This window comes from Rhamphochromis longiceps, linkage group LG20 (assembly GCF_057381845.1).
Source record: "Rhamphochromis longiceps isolate RC_006_pf linkage group LG20, R_longiceps_female_GT1.1, whole genome shotgun sequence".
Classification (NCBI taxonomy): Eukaryota; Metazoa; Chordata; class Actinopteri; order Cichliformes; family Cichlidae; genus Rhamphochromis; species Rhamphochromis longiceps.
This window is the reverse complement of record NC_140576.1, coordinates 929,788-949,566: the sequence shown is the minus strand read 5'-3', so window position 1 is coordinate 949,566 and position 19,779 is coordinate 929,788. Positions and strand designations below refer to the sequence as shown.

General features: G+C 43.0%; 1 protein-coding gene across 1 annotated transcript; it reads left to right on the top strand.

Annotated features, from left to right (window-relative positions):
• The first annotated feature begins 3,405 nt into the window (after window positions 1-3,405).
• LOC146644528 (extracellular matrix protein 2) lies at window positions 3,406-15,336 on the top strand. Its single transcript, XM_085394736.1, has 11 exons — window positions 3,406-3,710; window positions 3,879-4,033; window positions 4,505-4,738; window positions 4,830-4,949; window positions 5,029-5,125; window positions 5,380-5,495; window positions 6,988-7,120; window positions 7,247-7,404; window positions 7,576-7,715; window positions 14,398-14,724; window positions 15,028-15,336. Exons 1-11 carry the CDS (start codon window positions 3,518-3,520, stop codon window positions 15,191-15,193), a joined length of 1,839 nt encoding a protein of 612 aa, XP_085250862.1. The 5' UTR covers window positions 3,406-3,517; the 3' UTR covers window positions 15,194-15,336.
• The last annotated feature ends 4,443 nt before the right edge of the window (window positions 15,337-19,779 follow it).

Genomic DNA, 19,779 nt, shown 5'->3' with positions numbered 1-19,779 from the left:
TGCTGTTTGTCTGTGCTTATTTATATAAGCCGAGGCCAAAGTGTGGACCAGCAGTCGCAAAGTAAATGTCAACAATGAAAGTTTCCACTGGTTACACACACACACACACACTCTTCCTGAAAAATGAATTGGTGTAGTAATGAACTTATAAAGGATCAAATGATAATTTATTCAGTGTGAAGGTGAAAATATGAATGGCTTCATTTTAAATAAACTTAAGTTAGTCTATAAATTACAGAAGTGGATTCTGAAGGGCTCACATGAAGTGATATCTGGACCCCTGCAGGAGGCCACATCAACATGTGGTATTGCTAGAAGGTTTGCTGTGTTTTCTACCACAGAGTATGGAGCAGAATCCAGGAGACAAAGTTCATGTAACATCATTTTAAGCTTGACCAGTTCTGTGGTGTAGTTTTCCAGGAAGGCATTTCCACACACACACCTACAGGCTCGGCAACCGCACCCTGACTGCCTTTACTTATCAAGATGAAATCCTTAAACCTATTGTTACATTGGTGCAGTGGGTCCTGGGTTCCTTCATACTCTAAGCCTCCACACTCGCCTCACCTAAATCCAACTGAACACATCTGGCATATCATGTGTCATTTTCATTTCCCCTAAACAAGACCTTCCCAAAGTGTGCGGCCTCCTGGGCGGGGGGCGGAATGGGGCTAGCCTGGGGCTCCCACACAAACGCAAAGCAGGAGATGAAGCATCGCTGAATATGTTTCCAAACCAACTTCATTCTAAGCCAAAGACTAGAAAATCTGGTGAAGCAAATCTGCCCTTTGGCTTCACCTGCACAGGTGCGGAGGTAGGTCTCCCTGCAGGGTTGGTCTTTCCTTCGTCGGGAGCATCGCTGGGCTGTTTACATCACGGACAAACAGGATCCCACAGCTGTTTGTTTTTGAACCCATTTTGCACAGAGAGGCATTAAAAATATATATATATCGATAGCAATGTTGAACATTATTACACAGGAAAAACAACCACGTGTAAAATAATGACACCGTGACGCCTCTGCCTTTGTAATGGAGGGACAGTAACTGCGTGTAAAACCTGCAGATAGAGACACAATACTGTTAATCTGACTGTCTGCTCTTCATCTCATGTAAACAATAACGTGGCGCACAGCGTGACGCGGAAAAAGGCACATACCTTTGACTTTGCCTGATGAGCTCTGTATTCCACGTCCACACATAAACGCAAAAAATGAGTTATAAAAAATCTCAGTTTTCGGTGATTCGAAACGCCGTTTACGTGGACGAAACAGCTGCGTGTTCAGAAACACCCGTGTAGGTGCGGACATAGTTTATTTTCGTACTACCTGCAGGTTACTTGTATTTGCTTAATTGTTTACTAAATGTTTGAGGTGTGAAATAAACCGCAACTGAGCAAAATATGGGCGCGTGTGGTTGTGCGTGCGTGTGCGCGCGAACATTTTTCTATAAAACAAAGGGGGGCCCAGCGAAAAAAGTTTGGGAGCCACTGCTCTAAACAATGCGCCGTTCTTTGTTCCTAACTCATTAGGTACTTTTTTAAATAAATGATTATGAAATGGTAAATGGCCTGTATTTGTAAAGCGCTTTACACATCCAGTCATCCACCCATTAATACACTGGTGCTACATTGTAGCCACAGCCGCCCTGGGGCGCACTGACAGAGGCGAGGCTGCCGGACACTGGCGCCACCGGGCCCTCTGACCACCACCAGTAGGCATCAGGTGAAGTGTCTTGCCCGAGGACACAACGACCGAGACTGTCGGAGCCGGGGCTCGAACCGGCAACCTTCCGATTACAAAACAAACTGCCAACTCTTGAGCCACGATCGCCTTGATAAACACATCTGATTTGAAATGCCGTTCAGTTGTGAGCATAAAAGCTTCGTTATTTCAGTAACTGCCTGTAACCTCAGATGCTTCATGACTGCAGATGTTTAGTTTATTACATTTAGCATTTGGCAAACTGGTGTCAGAGATGTTACAAAGCTGAAAGCGGTCATGCTGACTTTAACATATTCCTTCAGAGTGAAAAGAAAGCAAAGATTAACTTGGTCATCCGCAGGAAGGATAATAAAACATGCGCTGTTTCTTAAACATGTAAGTGTAGTCATGTAAGTGTGCTGTGGAAATTCAGGGTGTTGTCACACTCAAGGAAGGGGTTGAATGTGGTCTGTAGATGACAGCGTGCTCCTGTCGAGATATAAAAATGAATCATCTTTGGAAACGTTGCTATTTACTTTGGAGGAGCACATGAGGGCCTGACTGTTTCAGTGTTTAGTGTCAACTTGTCCAGAGTGCCATTTGGAATATGTCTGGATTCTGCTGCTGTCTCATCAGTTACTCTTCAGGTGTGGAAAAACACCAAAAAAGCATAATCTGCAGATTTGATTGCATATTACAGTAGTAGTGTTCATTTAAGAAGATGTTTTGAAGCACAGTCGACTGAATGTAATGTTTGTGTATGTGTATATGCGGGGACCAAACATTGGAAAGTTGCTCTACTTGTGGGGACCAACAGTCACTTATGGGGACAAAATGCCCCATGAGTTTGAAGACAGGGTTAGGATAAGTGTAAGCAGCTAGGGAAAGCAATATGTCAATTAGATGTCCACACGAAGATATGAAAACACGACTGTGTGTGTCTGCTGAGCAAATAAAGAGGTTTCACCCCACAGTGAACATCCCAGTTTGGCTCCACACTCAGTAAGGGGCAGACGGCGAGTGTGAGGATGTACACACTCCGCCGTCGATGTGCAGAATGTAAAGACGTCCTCACTTTTTATTACTCAGAGTTCATGTTTGACTTCAGACATAGATGCTGGCGGAGGTTTGCCAAACAAGGTTGCCTCCGACTGGGACTGTGTACCAACCGTCTGCTCTTGGACAAGGTCTGCTGTACTCATACTAACATTCTGATGCCCTCCAGAAAAAGCACAAAAGTGACAGCGGTTTACAAAAACACATTTGTCAAATCACAACAGAATGTACGACTAAAATCTATCACCAGTGTGCAAAACTTACTGCGCTCCAGTATCACCCCCCGCCGTCCTGTCAGCGTCTCTCCTCCAGGAGAGAGAAAAAAGCTGTTCCACGTAATGTTCGCAGACAGTTATGAAGTGGAGACGAGGAGGAGCAGGGTGTGTCTGTATTTCACGGTACAACAATCGAGGCTCTTTATTAACACTGAGAGAATTTATTTTTTTACCTCTCCGCCTGCTGGATGTCCCTTCCCGCTTTCTCTCTCTTTCTTCATTTTAACATTTACTCTGAGCAGCAAGCGCGTGCAATATGTTTGACCACTGCTTCAAGGTGACTCAGAACAGAAGGGAAACCACAGCGTTTACTCTGCATTCATAAAGCTCCAGGGTTTACTGAAGAACTGTCTGCTTGTCTTCTAACCATCTGCGCTTCCTGCTCTGATGCTTCTTCTTGGCTTCAGCTCTGAGGATTAGAAATTAAACCCTTTGGGCTTCTCTGCATTTGAAAAAAGCTTGATTTGAGTATAAATATACAGCAATGCAAATGCCATGGACGTGGATCGTGTTCATCTGTCTGAGTGGAATAGTTTCCTCAGAACAAAACTTGGACTCTTGGCATGACGTGGATGCATTAATGGAAGTCTCCGCTGAGATATCCGAACTAGAAATAGCACCCGTTCCTTCGCCAAGGATCGACGCAGGGGTGACAGTGTCGGGTGCACACACTGCTGGTAAGTTTTTAAAGTCTGCCCACTTTTGTCTGCACGCTCTTGGTTAATAAACACTTAATAACTGAGAATTTTAACCTATTTTGCGCACAGAGGATTAAAAATCGAACAGTGTATTCCTTCATGACTGCATTTTTGGTTTGATTTATGTTTTCTGTTACCCTGGTGAAGAAGAGAGTGAGGATGAGCATCTCCAAGCAAATGCTGAGAAAGTGATCAAGCAGGAAAAACATGGCTCTGGAAACCTGGAGGCGATCAGAAGAAGGAGAAGTGCCTGGGGGAAGAGGAAGCATGCAGCCACAGTGGAGTCCATCGCATATAGAATAGTATGATGAGACACACAATCATATTACACCATCTTTTAGGTCATGTCGCCGTCCTGTCTGGCAGCTTTTGCAATCAGATTTTATGATCTGAATTGTTGTGCCGAACACATTTTGCTTTTCCAAGATAAGCTCTAAAAATTCCCTAAAGGCTCCTCTTCTTCATGTGTTTCTTTTATCTGCCTATTTATTCATTTCTATTCGTGTTGTTTCAGTTATCAGAGTATATGTGTAGTACGACAATGTCTAAGCTGACAGGCGGGGGGGAAGGAAGGCAGTAGAAAATAGGAGTGAACATATAACAAAAGGATAGAGCACAAACAGAAAAGCACGGTGTACTGGCAACTGGTGCACCTGTCAGAAACAAAACAAAAAGAAGAAACATGCAGCACCTGTAACACACAGTCCTTATGTGAGACTTGTCTCTGTTTCCAGTAATTAATTCCAGTAATGGTCTCCTGCTACTTTCTGTAGGCGGGTTTGGGGCGACCCGTTGGCGGCTGGAGAAAGCCTGGAAAAGGAGGGGAGGACAGCAACGCTCTTATGGCTGCACTCAGGGAACTCCACGCTGAGAAGAAAAGGCTGATGGATCTCAGGAAAGCACGAGAGGAGGAGGATGATGAGGAGGAGGACGATGACGATGAAGACGACGATGAAGACGACGACGATGATGATGAAGAGGAGGAAGAAGAAGAAGAAGAAGAAGAGGTTATAGTTTGTAATATTAGTTATCTTTTTTAACTTGTCTTATTTACTTACTGATTTGCTGGGTAATTAAATGTTGTTCTTTTCTTCCAAGGAGGAAGAAGAAGAAGAGGAAGAGGAGGAGGAGGAAGAAGAAGAAGAAGCAGAGGAAGAAGAAGAAGAAGAAGAAGCAGAGGAAGAACCGACTGAGTCGCCCAGCAATCAAACAGAAACGGTTTCTAACTTTATAGAGTTGCCTGTTACATATTACATAATTTCCTTGGGCATTAATAAAGTTTTCTGATTCTATTAAGTGTCAGAGCACTGAGAGAGAGATCAGCTGCAGGGGCATCGGCATTACTCACCTGCCAAGCTTCCAAAACCTTGAAGCCACGAAGGTGGATTTAGCAGGTATGTGTATATCTACAGCTGTAGTCAAAGAAAGCACCCAACAGAAATTTCACAGATTAAAAAAAGAAAAAAGAGCAAACACAAGAGCTCAGGAAGCCCAGCCATCATTAGTGAGCCATCGATGCCCATATTTTTGTAAACAGTGTTATCCTGGATTTACCACTGGAATACATTACGACGTGGATTATTATGCTGCCAGCTAGTGAATCATCAAATTGAAAATTGAAGTGTCATGTGACTGACTTTATGTTCAGAGAACAACATCAGGATCATCACGGCACGAGCGTTCTCAGGCCTCCTGAACCTGGACATGCTGGACCTGAGTCGAAACATACTGGATGATGAATCGTTCAGCCAAAACCCACTTTCTGTGAGTAACACTGCTCTCGCTGCATCTTTTAAAATTACTCACAAGTGACATATTTTTATCCCTTTATTTATCTATTTATATAAAAAGTGAAAAAGTAAAGTAAAACCAGTAAAGGGTGGTGGTTACTCTGACTTAAATCTACTGCTCTTGTACTGAGGTTTGTGTCCCAGTGAGTAATATATAGTAATATGTGTGTAATACCAGTGTGAAAATCCACCACAAACCAAGGCTGTCCAACACCGTTTGACTGCAGAGTTTCTCCCACTCGTCTTACAACTGCAGTTGGAGACTTGCACTTCCAGTTCTGCCTGCACTCAATGAGTTTTCTAACTATATATTTTTAACTGCACTTTATGTCTGTTGGGTGTTTTCTAGAAAATATTTACTGTCATGAAATATCAAGTATTATTTATCCAGACTGGGAATGGAAAAAACAAACAAGTGTCACTGACAGTGACTGAACTCTGTTAGAAAAGTCAGTGTTGCTTCTCTCATTGTCTGCTGGCCAAAGAAAGAAGTGATAAAATAATTTACAGCAGACAACAACAACAACATTTAATATACCGCCAGACTGTAGTTTACCTTCGTAATGAGACAGAAAGTTTGTATTCACTGTCAGTTCGAGCCACAAATAATATTCTGGGAAGAACTATTTGGTGTGTTTAAACAGCACCAGCAGAGACAAACACACATATCAACAAAAAACCCAAAAAACTTTACGCCTCGAGGCCTGAAACTGAACCCTGTTTGACTTTCCTTTGACGTGGACGTGTTGAACTGCTCTGACATTATCCTTAGTAGCTCCGTCTTCACTCTTACAGAGAGTCCTCCGCCTGTCAGTACTTTTCTGACTTACAAGCACATTTTATGGGTCACTTTGCATCTAGTTAAAATAAAAAGCAGGCTATGTCCTGTATCATTACGGTAATAAAAGAGCACTGAAAATGCATTAACTAATCCGTCTAAGAATAACCTCTGACCACAGGCCACACCGAGGGAGCCTACCACACTCTGACCAATCATTACACACTGCCACTGCTATACTGTCACGGTATTGGCTGAAAGAACCTGCTGGAAAAAAGCTGCAGCCAATGATGTGGGGAATATGAGGAAATTATTTTTAGAGGAATATTCTTCTTCAGTTTCTGCTCACATCCCTGTAATGACAGGGGATTGATGGACTGGCTGGAGGGATGCTGCGAAGTCCTGTCCACTGCTTTTATTCACCCATCAAAACCACAGCAGCTTTCACTGAAGAGCCACCCGGAGTGGCTTTGCTAAAAATATGAGAGGACAGATCACATGAATGGAAGAGATGCACAAATGTGACATTCTTTCATTTGGTGTGTTTCTGTGAGCTCTGTGATTAAATCCCAATTGGCAAGCAGGGATGGGAAATTACGGACTTGGAGACAAGTATCTATTTAGTGTATTTTATCATCCCAGTTTTGCTCAACACCTATTTATTTGTGCTGCATTTCATTTCATGCAGAACCTGACCTCTCTGAGGAAGCTGGATCTGGATGACAACCGCATCACCGTGATCCCGACGCTGCCTTCATCTCTGGAGGAGCTCAAAATCAAAAACAATAAGCTGAGTGGACTCACACCGCACTGCTTCAAAGGTACACATCGTGTGTGTGTGTGTGTGTGTGTGTGTGTGTGTGTGTGTGTGTGTGTGTGTGTGTGTGAACACAGTCATGTGTAAAAATTATAACAGGTGTAACATCATAGGTATTATTTCCTAATAGGTTTGATGAATCTCCTGAAGCTAGAGCTGGGAGGAAATGCTCTTCACAAAGCCAGTGTGTCCCCTCCAGCTTTTAGGCCGCTACAGAGACTTCTTGACCTCCAGCTGAGCAACAATCACTTCCGGTCGCTACCACTGAACCTTCCTCCCTCTCTTCAGGTGCACATGTACCACATTTTCGAGTCATTTTTTCCTCTTTCTCTCACTGCTTGGAGTTAGACACTCTCGGACACTGTTTGCGTATTCACTGATTGTTTTCATTTTAAACTGTCACATTTCTGTCTCCTGTATCACACCTCAGCATCTGTCTCTGTCTTCCTCATTCTGTAGACGCTGCAAATGAATGAAAATCTAATTGAGGAGCTGACAGAGGAAGCGCTGAGGGGCTGCATTCATTTGAGAGTGCTCGAACTCAGGCACAACCGTCTGCATGAGCAAGACATCGCTACCCATGCATGGACGCGTCTTAAGTATGTCCATCCATCCATCCAACCCAATGTTATGTAGTTCCTTCATCAGCCACCAGAGGGCAGCCTGGTGTTGCTTAGGAATCTGAAGACGCAGCTGTCATTTGTTCAAGTTCAAAACACTTTTCACTTTATTCTTGTGGCCACTAAAAGATATGAAACAACAAATTTCCATTAAACGATGAGATTTTTTTAAACAGGCAGTAATTTAGTATCACAGTAAAGTAAATCATCGATGTTTAAAGCTGATGCCTTCTTTCAAAAATGACTGAATTAAAATGACAACACATTTGGAGTGTTGGACATCAGCTTCAGTACGTGTTTTCTCAGCAGACATTTAGACTGATTTACACAAAGCCAGACAGTTTTCTCATTTCTTCTTCTGCTTCTCTCTCAGCCTTCCTCACACAGACAAACACATGTATGCTCACATATCACACACATTTTGACAGCTGACCTTGTGTACTTGGATGAGCAGGCGTGTGAGCGAGGGCTTGAGGCAACTGTGTGCATCTGTATGTGTGTATTTGTGTTTGTGTATGTGCTGTTTAAATATAGTGAATTCCAGTGGGTTTTTCTTTTTTTTTGCTCCTTAGGATCCTTGCGAACCAAAGTGGGAGCCTCAGGGAAAACTGAGGAAATAGAGAATGCAAAAGAGAGTTGCAGGAAAGTGAAGCTGTGGAGATTTTGTATATAGGGCACAAAGCAGAAGCATTAACTTGAGAAGATGCAGTCTGGGAAAACTTTAGGAAGTGATGAACTCTTGTAATCTTCTAGATGCAAAGCAGACTCCAGGACAGGAAGATGGAGTTCACTGGAGGAAATTCGAACAGACTGTCCTGAGTCTTCATGAGACTTGTTTCTGATGCCTGACACGTTGACCTCATTAGTCGTGAGAGCATCAACTTCCCATCGAGTCTGCAGGCTTAGTAGCTGGGCCTTCATTTTAAGGCTTCTGCATAGACACCAGACAGTGAATAAACTCAGCTTGACCTAAACTCCGCTTATACAGCAGGAGACAATAAGTAAGGTCGCTAACAAGATCAGAACCCTCCCTTCCAGCTGATTGTCTACAGACCTTTAATAGCATATCATCATGTGGTCCTACTGAGGCACGTTAAGAAACAGAAAGTGCCTGAAAAAGCTGAGAAAACAAAGATCAAAAGTGAATTGCTTAATGTGAAAAGAACTGCAGTTGGCTGGGTCTAGTTCGCAGGGTGCTTCTGTTTCGTGTCACAGTGTTGCTTTGCTTCTAGCTCGGTGATCGAGGTATGAGTGGGGAGAACGAGGTAACAGGGAGCTGGGATCTTTCTCAGGCAGACTGGGCTCACTTACCTCATTATGTATTTAAATAACGTGTAATGAAAACAGAACATTTCCAGAGCCTGTGAAATGTCTCTGACTCATTTGGGATAACCCCCCCCCCATATGCATTACTTCCCCCTCATCAGTCTACACAATAATAGCAACGGTTAATCTTATTTTAAAAGAACTGAAATATCCAGTATACTAAAGTATTCAGACACATCCTTCTTTTAATGATCCTTCAGATTCTACAAGTACAATCTTTCATTGCATATTGGATTCACTGGACTTAATCTAAAAGCTCTGACACTTGATGTTGTATGTAAGAGTAAAAACCAGCGTGAGATGTTGAGAAAATTGCCTGTTAAGGACAAAGACGTGATTATGTCAATGCATAAGCTGAGGGAGAATACGGAAACATATCTGTAGCAGTCTCGGTGTCCAGGAGTAAACAGGGATTACTCAGTTTGGGGAGATTTGTAAGATTTAGAGATGGGTCAAGTTCTTAGAAGGACAATCATTAATGTAGGTATCCACACAAATGGCTGCACAGTTTGCCAAAAAGCGCCTGAATGGCTTGGATACCTGGTTTCCACTGATTCGTTCTTGGCTCAGTGCCTCTCTGGAGACAGCGCTGTAGTGCTTTCTGAGAACAAGCTTACATTTCAGCAGGTTTGAGATTTTCTTTCTTTTCTGTGGGAAACAAATGTGCTGGCTGCGTCAGCAGATCAGCTTTGAAGTTGCTGTGGTGGCCTCTCCTATACTGGTTTGGGCCCAGCAATTTTGTGATTCTGTCTCTCTGTCACTTTTTTTTCTTTGGTGGGAATGCTACCACGTCTGAATGGGTTCTGTCATTGCCACGGTGGAAGAGGTATTAGAGCATGACATGCAAAATCCTCTGAAACAAAGATTCATAATTCAGTTCATAGTTCCCGGGGTCGTGTGCATGATTGAAACCAGGCACTAAGAAGCGATTAACACCATCGCTACAGTCCAACGCAGTGGTGGCACGATCCTGTTGTGGGATTTCCTGGTACATGGACACTGATGGACGCACAAAACCATTTTAATAGAGCTCAGGTTCTCAAACTGGGCTAAGGATTACATTCAATAAGTCAGAAATCTAAAGCATCACTGAGAAGGCTGTTTTGGGAAAACTTGGTAAAAAACCAGAAGTGTACAAAAGTGGTGTTGTCCTCATAAACAAAAAGGATGTGTATCGGATCTACTTTGTGTGTTTCAGGATGAAAATCAAATGATTGCTCCAGTTAAAAGAACATGAATGCATTACTCGTTTTTCACGAGGTGATGTAGCTAGAGTTATGTAACCTTTAGCTAAGCGATGCATCGGAATACGTCTTCCAACTCCAACAACTGTGCCTTCCTTTGTTTATCCCTGTACGTGTTTGTTATGTAACGAAGCTGCGCTGGCATACAATTAATGCTGTTGCACAAGCAGTTAGATTTGACTCTTATCAGGCACAATGAGCAGCCTGTTCAAAAACACAGCTGCACAACTAAAACAGACACACACATGCACACACACCTGACACCTGCCTGTGTCAGTGCCTGATCTCAAACCAGAGCATTTTCTCATTTGCGACACTACGCCCAAATGATCATATTTCATTGATAAAGTCTTTCCGGTTGCAGACTGTAGTTTATGCTGTCAAACATTTACAGAAAAATGACGGATTGTGTAATAATGGATTTGTTTTATTGCGTGCTCTGCAGTTTGACTTAACACTCTTGTAAAAGGATCATCGACTTAAAAATACCCAGTAACAGCCACTCCAACTCCGTTAGATAATAACTGACAGAAGAGCCGAGTATTTTTTTAATTTGGTTTGTGCTGAAACAGATGGCTGTTACGGCACATCAAATGTTATTTTTCTCCATTATTTTTTTTATTATTTGTGTCATTTTGCACAGAGAAGCTGTCATGGGAGATCTGTGTATATTTATCGTCGCTGCAGGCTTAGACGGATCGCATGGAGGTGCAGGTTCAGTGATCATCACACCAAAGATGTGTGTGTCGCATCGTGACGTGTCTCAACCTGATACGACTTGTATCAAAAGCCCTTTTCCTGTTTGGCCCGGCGCAAATTGGTTTCGTAATGAGCTTATATAAACTGGGAAACAAACACGGCGCACACACTCTGTACGTGCACACAGCGGCTAAAATATGACGCTAACATCAAGTGAAGACCGCTGGGTTTCATTTAAGTGATCTTCAGTTCACATTTAACGGTTTCCTGCGTGGTTGCAAACACGTAACATTTAGCAAGTGTAAAAACTCACTTTAGATTTATAGAACGCAAAAAAGTTCAGTTCATTTTTATTTCAAACATTTCAAACATGTGCCTTCACAATCATTACAAAATATCATTCCAGTTATTTGTTCGAGTAATGCGGTAAATGATTTCAAATATGCTTCTGTGTGCTTTCAGTGGCAGCTGGCAGAGGCTCCAGCCCCTCAGGACCCCAGTTGGAATTAAAAAAAATGATTGGAGGGACTGTTTTCAACAGATCTCACAAATACTTCCAGATATCAGCCAGTGTTAATACATCCAGTGCGCACAAAAGTGCACACGCAGCTTTAATAAGTCCAGAACGTGCCGTCATCCATCGATCGGTGCAGTTTCAAGTCCAGCTGCAGGCGTTCAAGTCTGCTTGGCATAATCACAGAGCCTGGCTTGAATACTTCGACTATTCTGTGTAATCCCGACGCTGTGGTTTCACCGTAAATGGAGCCGTGTGTATCTGTAAGTGCAGTACCCGTTGTAAGCAGACCATCACCCTGAGCAGCTGCAGGACTGGACTACGCTTTGCACAAAACCGAGACAGACTTGATTTTTTTTAATGAAAAAAAGAAAAGCAAAAACATTTGCTTTGGTGTGAATTGTGTGTGTGTGTTGCCTGGAGTAGCTTGTGTGTTGTGTGCTTGTGCATGACTATTTGATCATAGTATGTGCATCTTTTTCTTTTTTGGGTGGGTGAATAGCAATTTCAAATCCATGCATTTGCATCCTCGCTGCACCTCCTTGACGCCCATCTGTGTCTGCCAGCATATTTATTTTCTGTGGATGCGCATAGTTCATGTCATGTTGTGCGTATGAGAGTGTTGTTGTGTTTTTGTGTAGGTGCCAAGCCAACGGGTGGAGGTCTCTGAGAAGAGAGGACTGTGTGTCTCTCCACTCATTAATACCATGTGGTATTTAAACACTGGTGGACTGCTGCTGAGCTTACTGGCAAAGTCTTTGAATACAAATCAGCTGCACACAACTGGTCTAAACTGGTACACAGAAACAAGCATAGTGATGTGTTTTATGGTTTCAAGTGGGAACAGAAATCACTCTTTTTTTATTTATTTAATTTAATAGAAATTCACAGAAAATCGTGCATTTAGCGCCTGCTGGTTTCTTTGTGTGCTCTGTGCTGCTGTGCTTCCCCAGGTTTCTGAAAGTTGTTCTCAGAGATGATGGAGGTGGAGGACGTTCTAATGCAGATTAGATACACAGGCTGTACATGAAAGATTGATGTCACTCATTGGTTTCAAATTGCATTTTGAAGCCTCGACCCTACTGCTGGGCCAGCTGTGTCCCTGAAGTGCACTGGTGCACAGACTACGTTTGTTATTCACCATGTTGGAGAGTCCGTGTCACACATCAGGCTTTATTGTTTGTCAGGTCATTTCATTAAGGATGACAGGCAGCAGGAGATCAAAGACAACAGAGAGGTCAACAGTGAGCTGTGTTGGCACACGTGCCAATCAAAGACACCAGTAAGAGTAATGTGTTATATAATACTGGTGAGGTCTGATTCACTTTTGGAGCCAGCCTTAGGTGGTCCGGACAGGAACTGCAGGTTTTGGCACTTCCACATCCATTTTGCGACCATCTCCACAGATCCCGTGTTTTTCTTTCAGTTGCACCACTGTAGTGTGACCCAGAAATACGTCTGGGCAAATATAAACTATGCTCCTTTTAAAAAAAATCAAAAAAACATCTTTTTGTGTTGCAAACTAATGATGTGAACAGGGACTGGATATATACCATAAAAAGTTTTTATTGCCAGTAAATAAAAGTAACTCTTGGAAAAGACAAACTAACAAATAATGATTAGATCTGCTTTTATGTTATTGTTACCCTTCGAGTACCCTTACATGTGCTGATGCAGTATTTCATCATATGAAATACTGAAAGAGTTTATTTTGGTTCTTCTGTTACTGAATATTTACAGTCGCACCTTAATAGCCGAACCTGTTAGTGGGTCATAGTGTTTATTGTGTGCATTTTATTCTAGAGCATTTCACCGTACACACAAAATGTGAATATTTTGCACAGCCCGGACAAATCTATGGAAACATGTCTTGGTAATAATCTTGAATTCTGTGCACAGTCTTGAGCAAACCCTGGTTTCTTTATATTTAATAGGAAAAGAGGAAATATGTGCTGTGGTTTATTGAAACAGGTGTAATGTTCAAAAGAAGGAGAGTTGCTGTAAGCTTTCTATTGTAAGCTGATAGTAACAGAAACTGTGAAGCAGACAGCATCAGTCAGACATACGTTGGCCCACATGTGTTCAGCATCCACAAGCCTTCACTGATTGGGCCCCAGTTCCCATCACTCTGTAGTCATTAACTGGCCACCTGAATGTTTTCTGAGCCCTTTTGTTCAGTGATGTCAGTGAATGGAGGAAGAACCGAAAATGAGGTTTTGTCTCCTGCTGTGAGCTGTGCTGTAAACTCAAAACAGCTGTGTAAGACCTTCTAATAAACACTGAATCACAGTGCTGCAGTGCACCCCGAGGACTGCTTTGATAAGTCAGAATTATTATTATTGTCTTTGTCTCAGACCTCAGAAATCTGGTCCCAGCTCTGTGGCTATTCTTTAGGTTTCCCATAAGCCAAACATTTTCTCTATCAGCAATTCTGCCTCAAATTCTCCCCCAAACAGCCATCGTACCCCTCAGGCCCCACTGTTTTATTGGCTGGTGCACCCTGCTATTCCACCACACAGGCCCGCCTCCCTTTCTCCCCAACAGCGCGATGCAGGAGGCCAGAAATGATAAAACATGAGATGAAAGCTGAGATGAAAGGTTTATGAGTCAGTGTGGATGTGGGTCTATTGACATGCTTAATCAGGAAACCTGCAAAACCTAAAACACTTCATCATCACATGCTTCTGCTGAGCAGCTAACCTCAGCATTATCACTAGTAGAAAGGTTGGGAGATCACTGAGATCTTCAGCATGATGCCATAAGTGCTGTGATATCACTGGAAATATGGATCTCCAGGTTGTCTCTGAGCAATTTCAGACTGATTGGACGTTTCTTTGCAAATATGACTGAGATTATTCTATGCACTGTATTTCTTCAGGTCCTTGGAAGCCTTGGATCTATCTCACAACCTGTTCACTTCCGTTCCTCTAAACCTGCCGCGCCCTCTTCGTAATCTGACCCTCCAGCACAACAGCATCAGTCACATCCCAGCCTTCACGTTCCGTCACCTGCGGCCCGGCCTGCGGTCCCTGTGTCTGTCCCACAATGACCTGAGCAACGACGCTATAGAACAGTTCTCTTTTGTTGGATCTTACCGCTCGCTGAGCGAGCTCCTATTGGACCACAATCGCCTCGGAGAAGTTCCTCGCTGCATCCGGCAGTTTAAAAACCTGCAGGTGCTGAGACTGAGCAACAACCAGATCAGGTAGAATTGGATTTTCCATGAAGTCAAATGTGATTTCTATAATGCTGGGATGAGCTTACTGCTTGCTTGTTACCCAATCCTGTCTTAACACCATTAGCTCTGCTGGTTCCATTGAAATGATTCTAAGGAGCTTAACAAAGAACACATTCAATTTCTTATGTAAATGTGTTTCTTATCTTTACATTATATACGGCTTTTAGACTTTAATTTTAAAATAATAAACATTTGAATGTTTGGTTTCTGCGTTATTTCATAGTGAAAATTGTCTGCCTAAATTTCAGTGTGCATATGTTTCAATTATAGGCTGGTGAGGCAGTGGAGCGTGTGCCACCCTCGCAATTCGGGCTCCTTGGCTTCAGTCCACCTCGAAAACAATCTGCTGGAAGTCGAGAAGATTCCCCCAAACGCTTTCTCCTGTCTCACTGACCCTCAGGGCCTTGTTCTACATCCACAGCAGTGGTCTGACTGATAGGACAGACATACGGGAACATTTCTTCTCCCATGTTTGCATCACCCTGTAATGATGCAGTGTTTGCAGAAAAAACATTTTCACCATGTATGTTGCTTAGTAAGCTGCAGCTTTCATTATATCATCTCTAAAGCCATTTTCCTCTCACATCTTTGATCATTTCAGTATGTAATAAAGCAAATATGTTCTTGACATTGTGCTTAAAATAACTAATGTTGTAAAAGTTGCTTTTTATATTGTAACAGATGCATTGCAATCAGAATGCACATAAAGCACAAGTTTTGTCTTTTCATTAAGGGATTTGATACTTTGGGAAACTAAAGCAAAGAAAAGGATTAACCTGTGTCTCTAGCCTGAGGTACTTACAGTAGTCTGAGCTCAACTATTTAATTAGTGGAAGAGGAACTAAAGCAGGATGTTTGGAAGGGCAGAGATGGCGTTTGACCGCTTCATGATCAAACTTTAGCTCCCTGAGAGAAAGTGAGATCTCTGGCAACACAGTGTGAACCTCAGGGGGCCATTAAGAAGAAAAATATAAACATCATACTAGTTTCCTACAACTAGAAACCCTCCAAAATAAACATCCACTAGCCACTCCAGAAATGCTCAGGGTCACTCTGACTGTGAAAGCGGGGCCTCGTTTGGGGTCTCCAAACATGTAGATGATGACGTCAGTCACGGTGTTTCAATAGTTGGAGTGCAAACATGAATGAGGCAGCAGCAGGAGATGAGGAAAAGCTGAGGAACATGTTAAAGCTGAGTGGAGCTCGGGTATAAACGACAGGCTGGCTTTTAAGATACAATACATCCATTGTACTTAGGAAGCCTCTAAGGTGATCAGTGAAACATGAGAATATTCATGGCAGTGAGTTCAATAAGACTCGGCTACAAGGGAGAGAAGAAAGGAGGTTTACAACACGGGGAGAAGATACAGAAGCCGGGATCAGATCGTGTTCAGAGTGCTTTTCCCATCTGGAGCTCTGTTGTTTACTGACAAACTCTGTGTTTCTGTCCCACTCTTAACATCACTTGCTCGTGCCACCTTTTGCGCAGAATAATGCAATCCTGTAAGCGTGACATGCAAAAGCACTCCTAAAGAGAACAAAGCAGAGGAAAAGCAGCCACTCTGAGTGTTTTCATTCATCTAATCCCACGTTAATATCTCCATCGTCAAAGCGTAACGTGACATTTCAGAGCGTTTTAAAAGAACGCATGCAAGTGCGAGCAATCAAATGCTGCAGCAGTCTCTTTAATTAGTTAATCCACTCATACTCAGACAAAACACATTTCACAGTATATCACTCAGAGTAATGTGTATAATTAAAACGATAAAACATTGAGTTGTGTTTAGCGCACGAAGTCGTAATTTACGCAGAGTGCGCTTGCTGTGTTGACAAGCTGGCTTAAGGTATAAGGTTTCACCAGAGTGCGGTGTTCCTGCAGCTCTAAATGAAGAACAGAAGGCCCCCTGCAGACGCTACAAACACACTCGAGGGAGGGAGGCGGGGAGCGATCGACACTTAACAGCACAGCGAGTGTATTTGTGTTATTAACGATGGAGCTGATGACAAAGCGAAGCAGGTTATAAAATCCGGTAGACGTACCCTCTGAATATGAGACAGACCCACATATCCTTCTCTATCCTTTCTCCCTGGGCGTGTGAGCACATGCTGGATTTGTGCTCTCAGCCCTGTGCATGTGGTGCAGCCTCCAACCTCCATAATTGTACAGTCATTTTGTAAACAGCATATTACTGTCTAAGAAACTGCACATTCACATTTATAGTGCAGTTCCTGTACTTACAGGCTAAGCCGAAGCTTTGCACAAAAATGAGCGAGCTGTGTCTCTTCCTCTTTTTAACCTTTCCATCTTTGCACAGATGGATTCATCAGTTTTGAATTGAAATCCTTAAACATGCCTCCACAGCCTGTCAGATGGAGTCTTTAGCAAATGTCACGGGCTCACCACTTCACTTCCATGCATGACGCCACATGTGACGTGACTAAACTGTTAAATCAACGCGCTGTCATAGCCAGCAGCTGTCTGCATCCCGTCGAGCTCAGTCTGACCGGCCCTAGAGGGGGGTCGAGCTTTTTGTCTCCCATGTAGCTCTCCATCCTACCCTGAGACGACAGCTTCCTGTGTTTGTTTTTTGATTGGGCGTTGGCGGATGAAGTGCTGGTTGATAAAATAAAAAGGCCCAACACTTACAGAGAAAAACTGCTAAAAGATTCTCTTCCTGACTCGGACTGTGACAACAGAGAAACAGATAACGCGAGGCAAGAAGAGAGAGTATGGATGCAGGGTCTAAAAGTGAGGACACTGTTTTTGCTAGAACTTGAAACTGTGCATTCTCTGCAGGTATAAGCATCACTGAGTAGGAAATTGTTTTTCATTTAGTTAAATCACAGTGTAAAAGAACTAAACAACATATGAGTAAATATCATCCAATGGTGCATAGCCTCGATCATGGCAGTAGCTGTCTAAGAGCTAGTGGGTGTGTTAATCTCTGGAGACACGTTAGATGAACACTTGTATAGAGCAGAAAGAGTTTAATTTAGATGCCAAGCCCTGTAGCTACAGCCCAACACCATAATCAACCGAACCACAGCGAGAGAGACACACAGGCACACAGAAAATTAAAATGCGTGAAGCAGAGGGAAAGAGCACATTTACAAACGGGAGAAAGAGAGGAAGCAGGGAAAGAAGGAATGTCATCTGCAAAGTCCTTTATCAAAACACTGTCCCCTGCCAAAAGCCCCTGCAGGGCACTGATCCGGCCCGCATGCCTTTCCACCACTGTGGATACGACACTGTTAGTGACAAGAGTAGATAACTAAACGTCAGACAGGCAGTGTCAGCTTCTTCTTGAGTTTATATGATGGCAAAAGTGATTTTGTGCTGACAGGCCTGGAGCAGCAGAGCTCATGGATTAATGTCTGTGTGGCAGTCCTTGTGTAATGTCATAAGAGTTCCAAGATCGTGTGGCTCGCCAAACTCACTGCTCCCTCGGTCCGGGTGCTGGCAAATCGGTTAGAAACAACACTTCATCCTGCCAAAATGAAACTTAATAGAAAACTGTGAAAAAGGCCCAAAAGCATATGTTTTATAATCCCAGAACTAAAATATAAACTTTGTCCACTATTGTGGTGCGACTAGCTGCTATCACTAATCAGACGGAAATGGGCCACTGGATGTTTCACAATAAAAGACGGGTTTATTTCACCAGCTGCTGACTGCCAGTGCTTAAAGAATTACATGGAAAGCATCTGCAAGCATAAAGCACAGCTGTAGCTGCTGTACTCCCAGAGAAGGATTAAATGTCCTGGGAGTTTCCCCCTTCTTTAGCAGATATTTATGTAATCTGAAAAAGCATAGGATATACAGTACACAAACGTTTCTATTGTCAGTAAATAAGTATTGTCTTAAAAATCAACTATGATTTTTCTTATTGTTACCTTCCAGTGTCCCTTAAAAATGGTGCTATCTCACTGTTTGGGCCACTCAGAGGGCCGGCTTCTTCTCCTGTGGTGCTACAGTATATTTACAGTTGCACTATAATGAAAATGTGTGAGTCTGTGTGTGAGTCTGTTAGAGAGCGACGTGCAAATTTTCTTCCACAGCAATTCAAAAGTGGAATTTCCTGACCTGTTTTGTCACGACAAGCCTCTAGAATAACATCATTGGCACTGTCCATCAACTCATTTTATTCTTATCCAGTTCAGGGCTGCAGGAGCGCTGGAGCCTATCACAGCTACCACAGGGTGAGAGCCGGGGATCACTCCAGTCTGTGGGCTAACACTGAGGAGCACATAAACACACCTACAGCCTATTTAGAGTCACAGTTTTAGCCCAACCCCACTAACTGCATGTTTTTGGGGTGTGGGAGGAACCAGAGTACCTGAACAGGACATGAAATCTCCACACAGAAAGTCCCAGCCACATGATGGATTTGAACTCTGGACCTTCTTGCTGTGAAGCAACACTGTTCCACCATCCTGCCCTAATAGCCATCTTGAAAACTGTATACATATAACGCTGTGCAAAGTCTTGAGCAGCCATTTATATCGTGCTAGGTAAATGTGGAGATAGATGCGCAGACATCTTGAAACAGGAGGAAATGTGAATGGACAAAACAGCATATAAGGCAAAAGCAGAGTTTGTACAGTTCTAACAAGATTATCTTTGGCACGACCGCCTTTATTCTTGACACAACCCTTGTTGTGATTTGGTGCTTCTTTGGATGTTTGCTCCGTTTTGCTTCATTGTAGGTCTAGATGACTCCACGCTGCTTCAGTAAGGTGCGGGCTCGGGGATGTCAGTCCATGGCTGATAGTGTTGCTGTGTGAGAGTTTCTGTCCAGGTATGGTTTTACTGTGCTGGCACAGTGTTAGCATCACTATCGTGCTGAAAAAGGAAGCTGTTGGTAGTCAGAGAAAGCGCTTCCATTTTGGATCCAATCTACTTTTCTGCTTTCATAATTTCATCAATTTTGACAAGATCCCAACACTGCTGGCTGAAATCCAGCCTGTGACATACTATGTTTTATAGACATTCACTTTTGTATCTCTTTCCTCCCCTATAAT

Excerpts from the sequence above, each read along its gene's own strand:
- LOC146644528 (XM_085394736.1), top strand. The coding sequence starts at position 3,518 with ATGCAAATGCCATGGACGTGGATCGTGTTCATCTGTCTGAGTGGAATA. Across the intron at positions 3,711-3,878 it reads GTCGGGTGCACACACTGCTG|AAGAGAGTGAGGATGAGCAT; the intron begins GTAAGTTTTTAA and ends ACCCTGGTGAAG. Across the intron at positions 4,950-5,028 it reads CCAGCAATCAAACAGAAACG|TGTCAGAGCACTGAGAGAGA; the intron begins GTTTCTAACTTT and ends GATTCTATTAAG.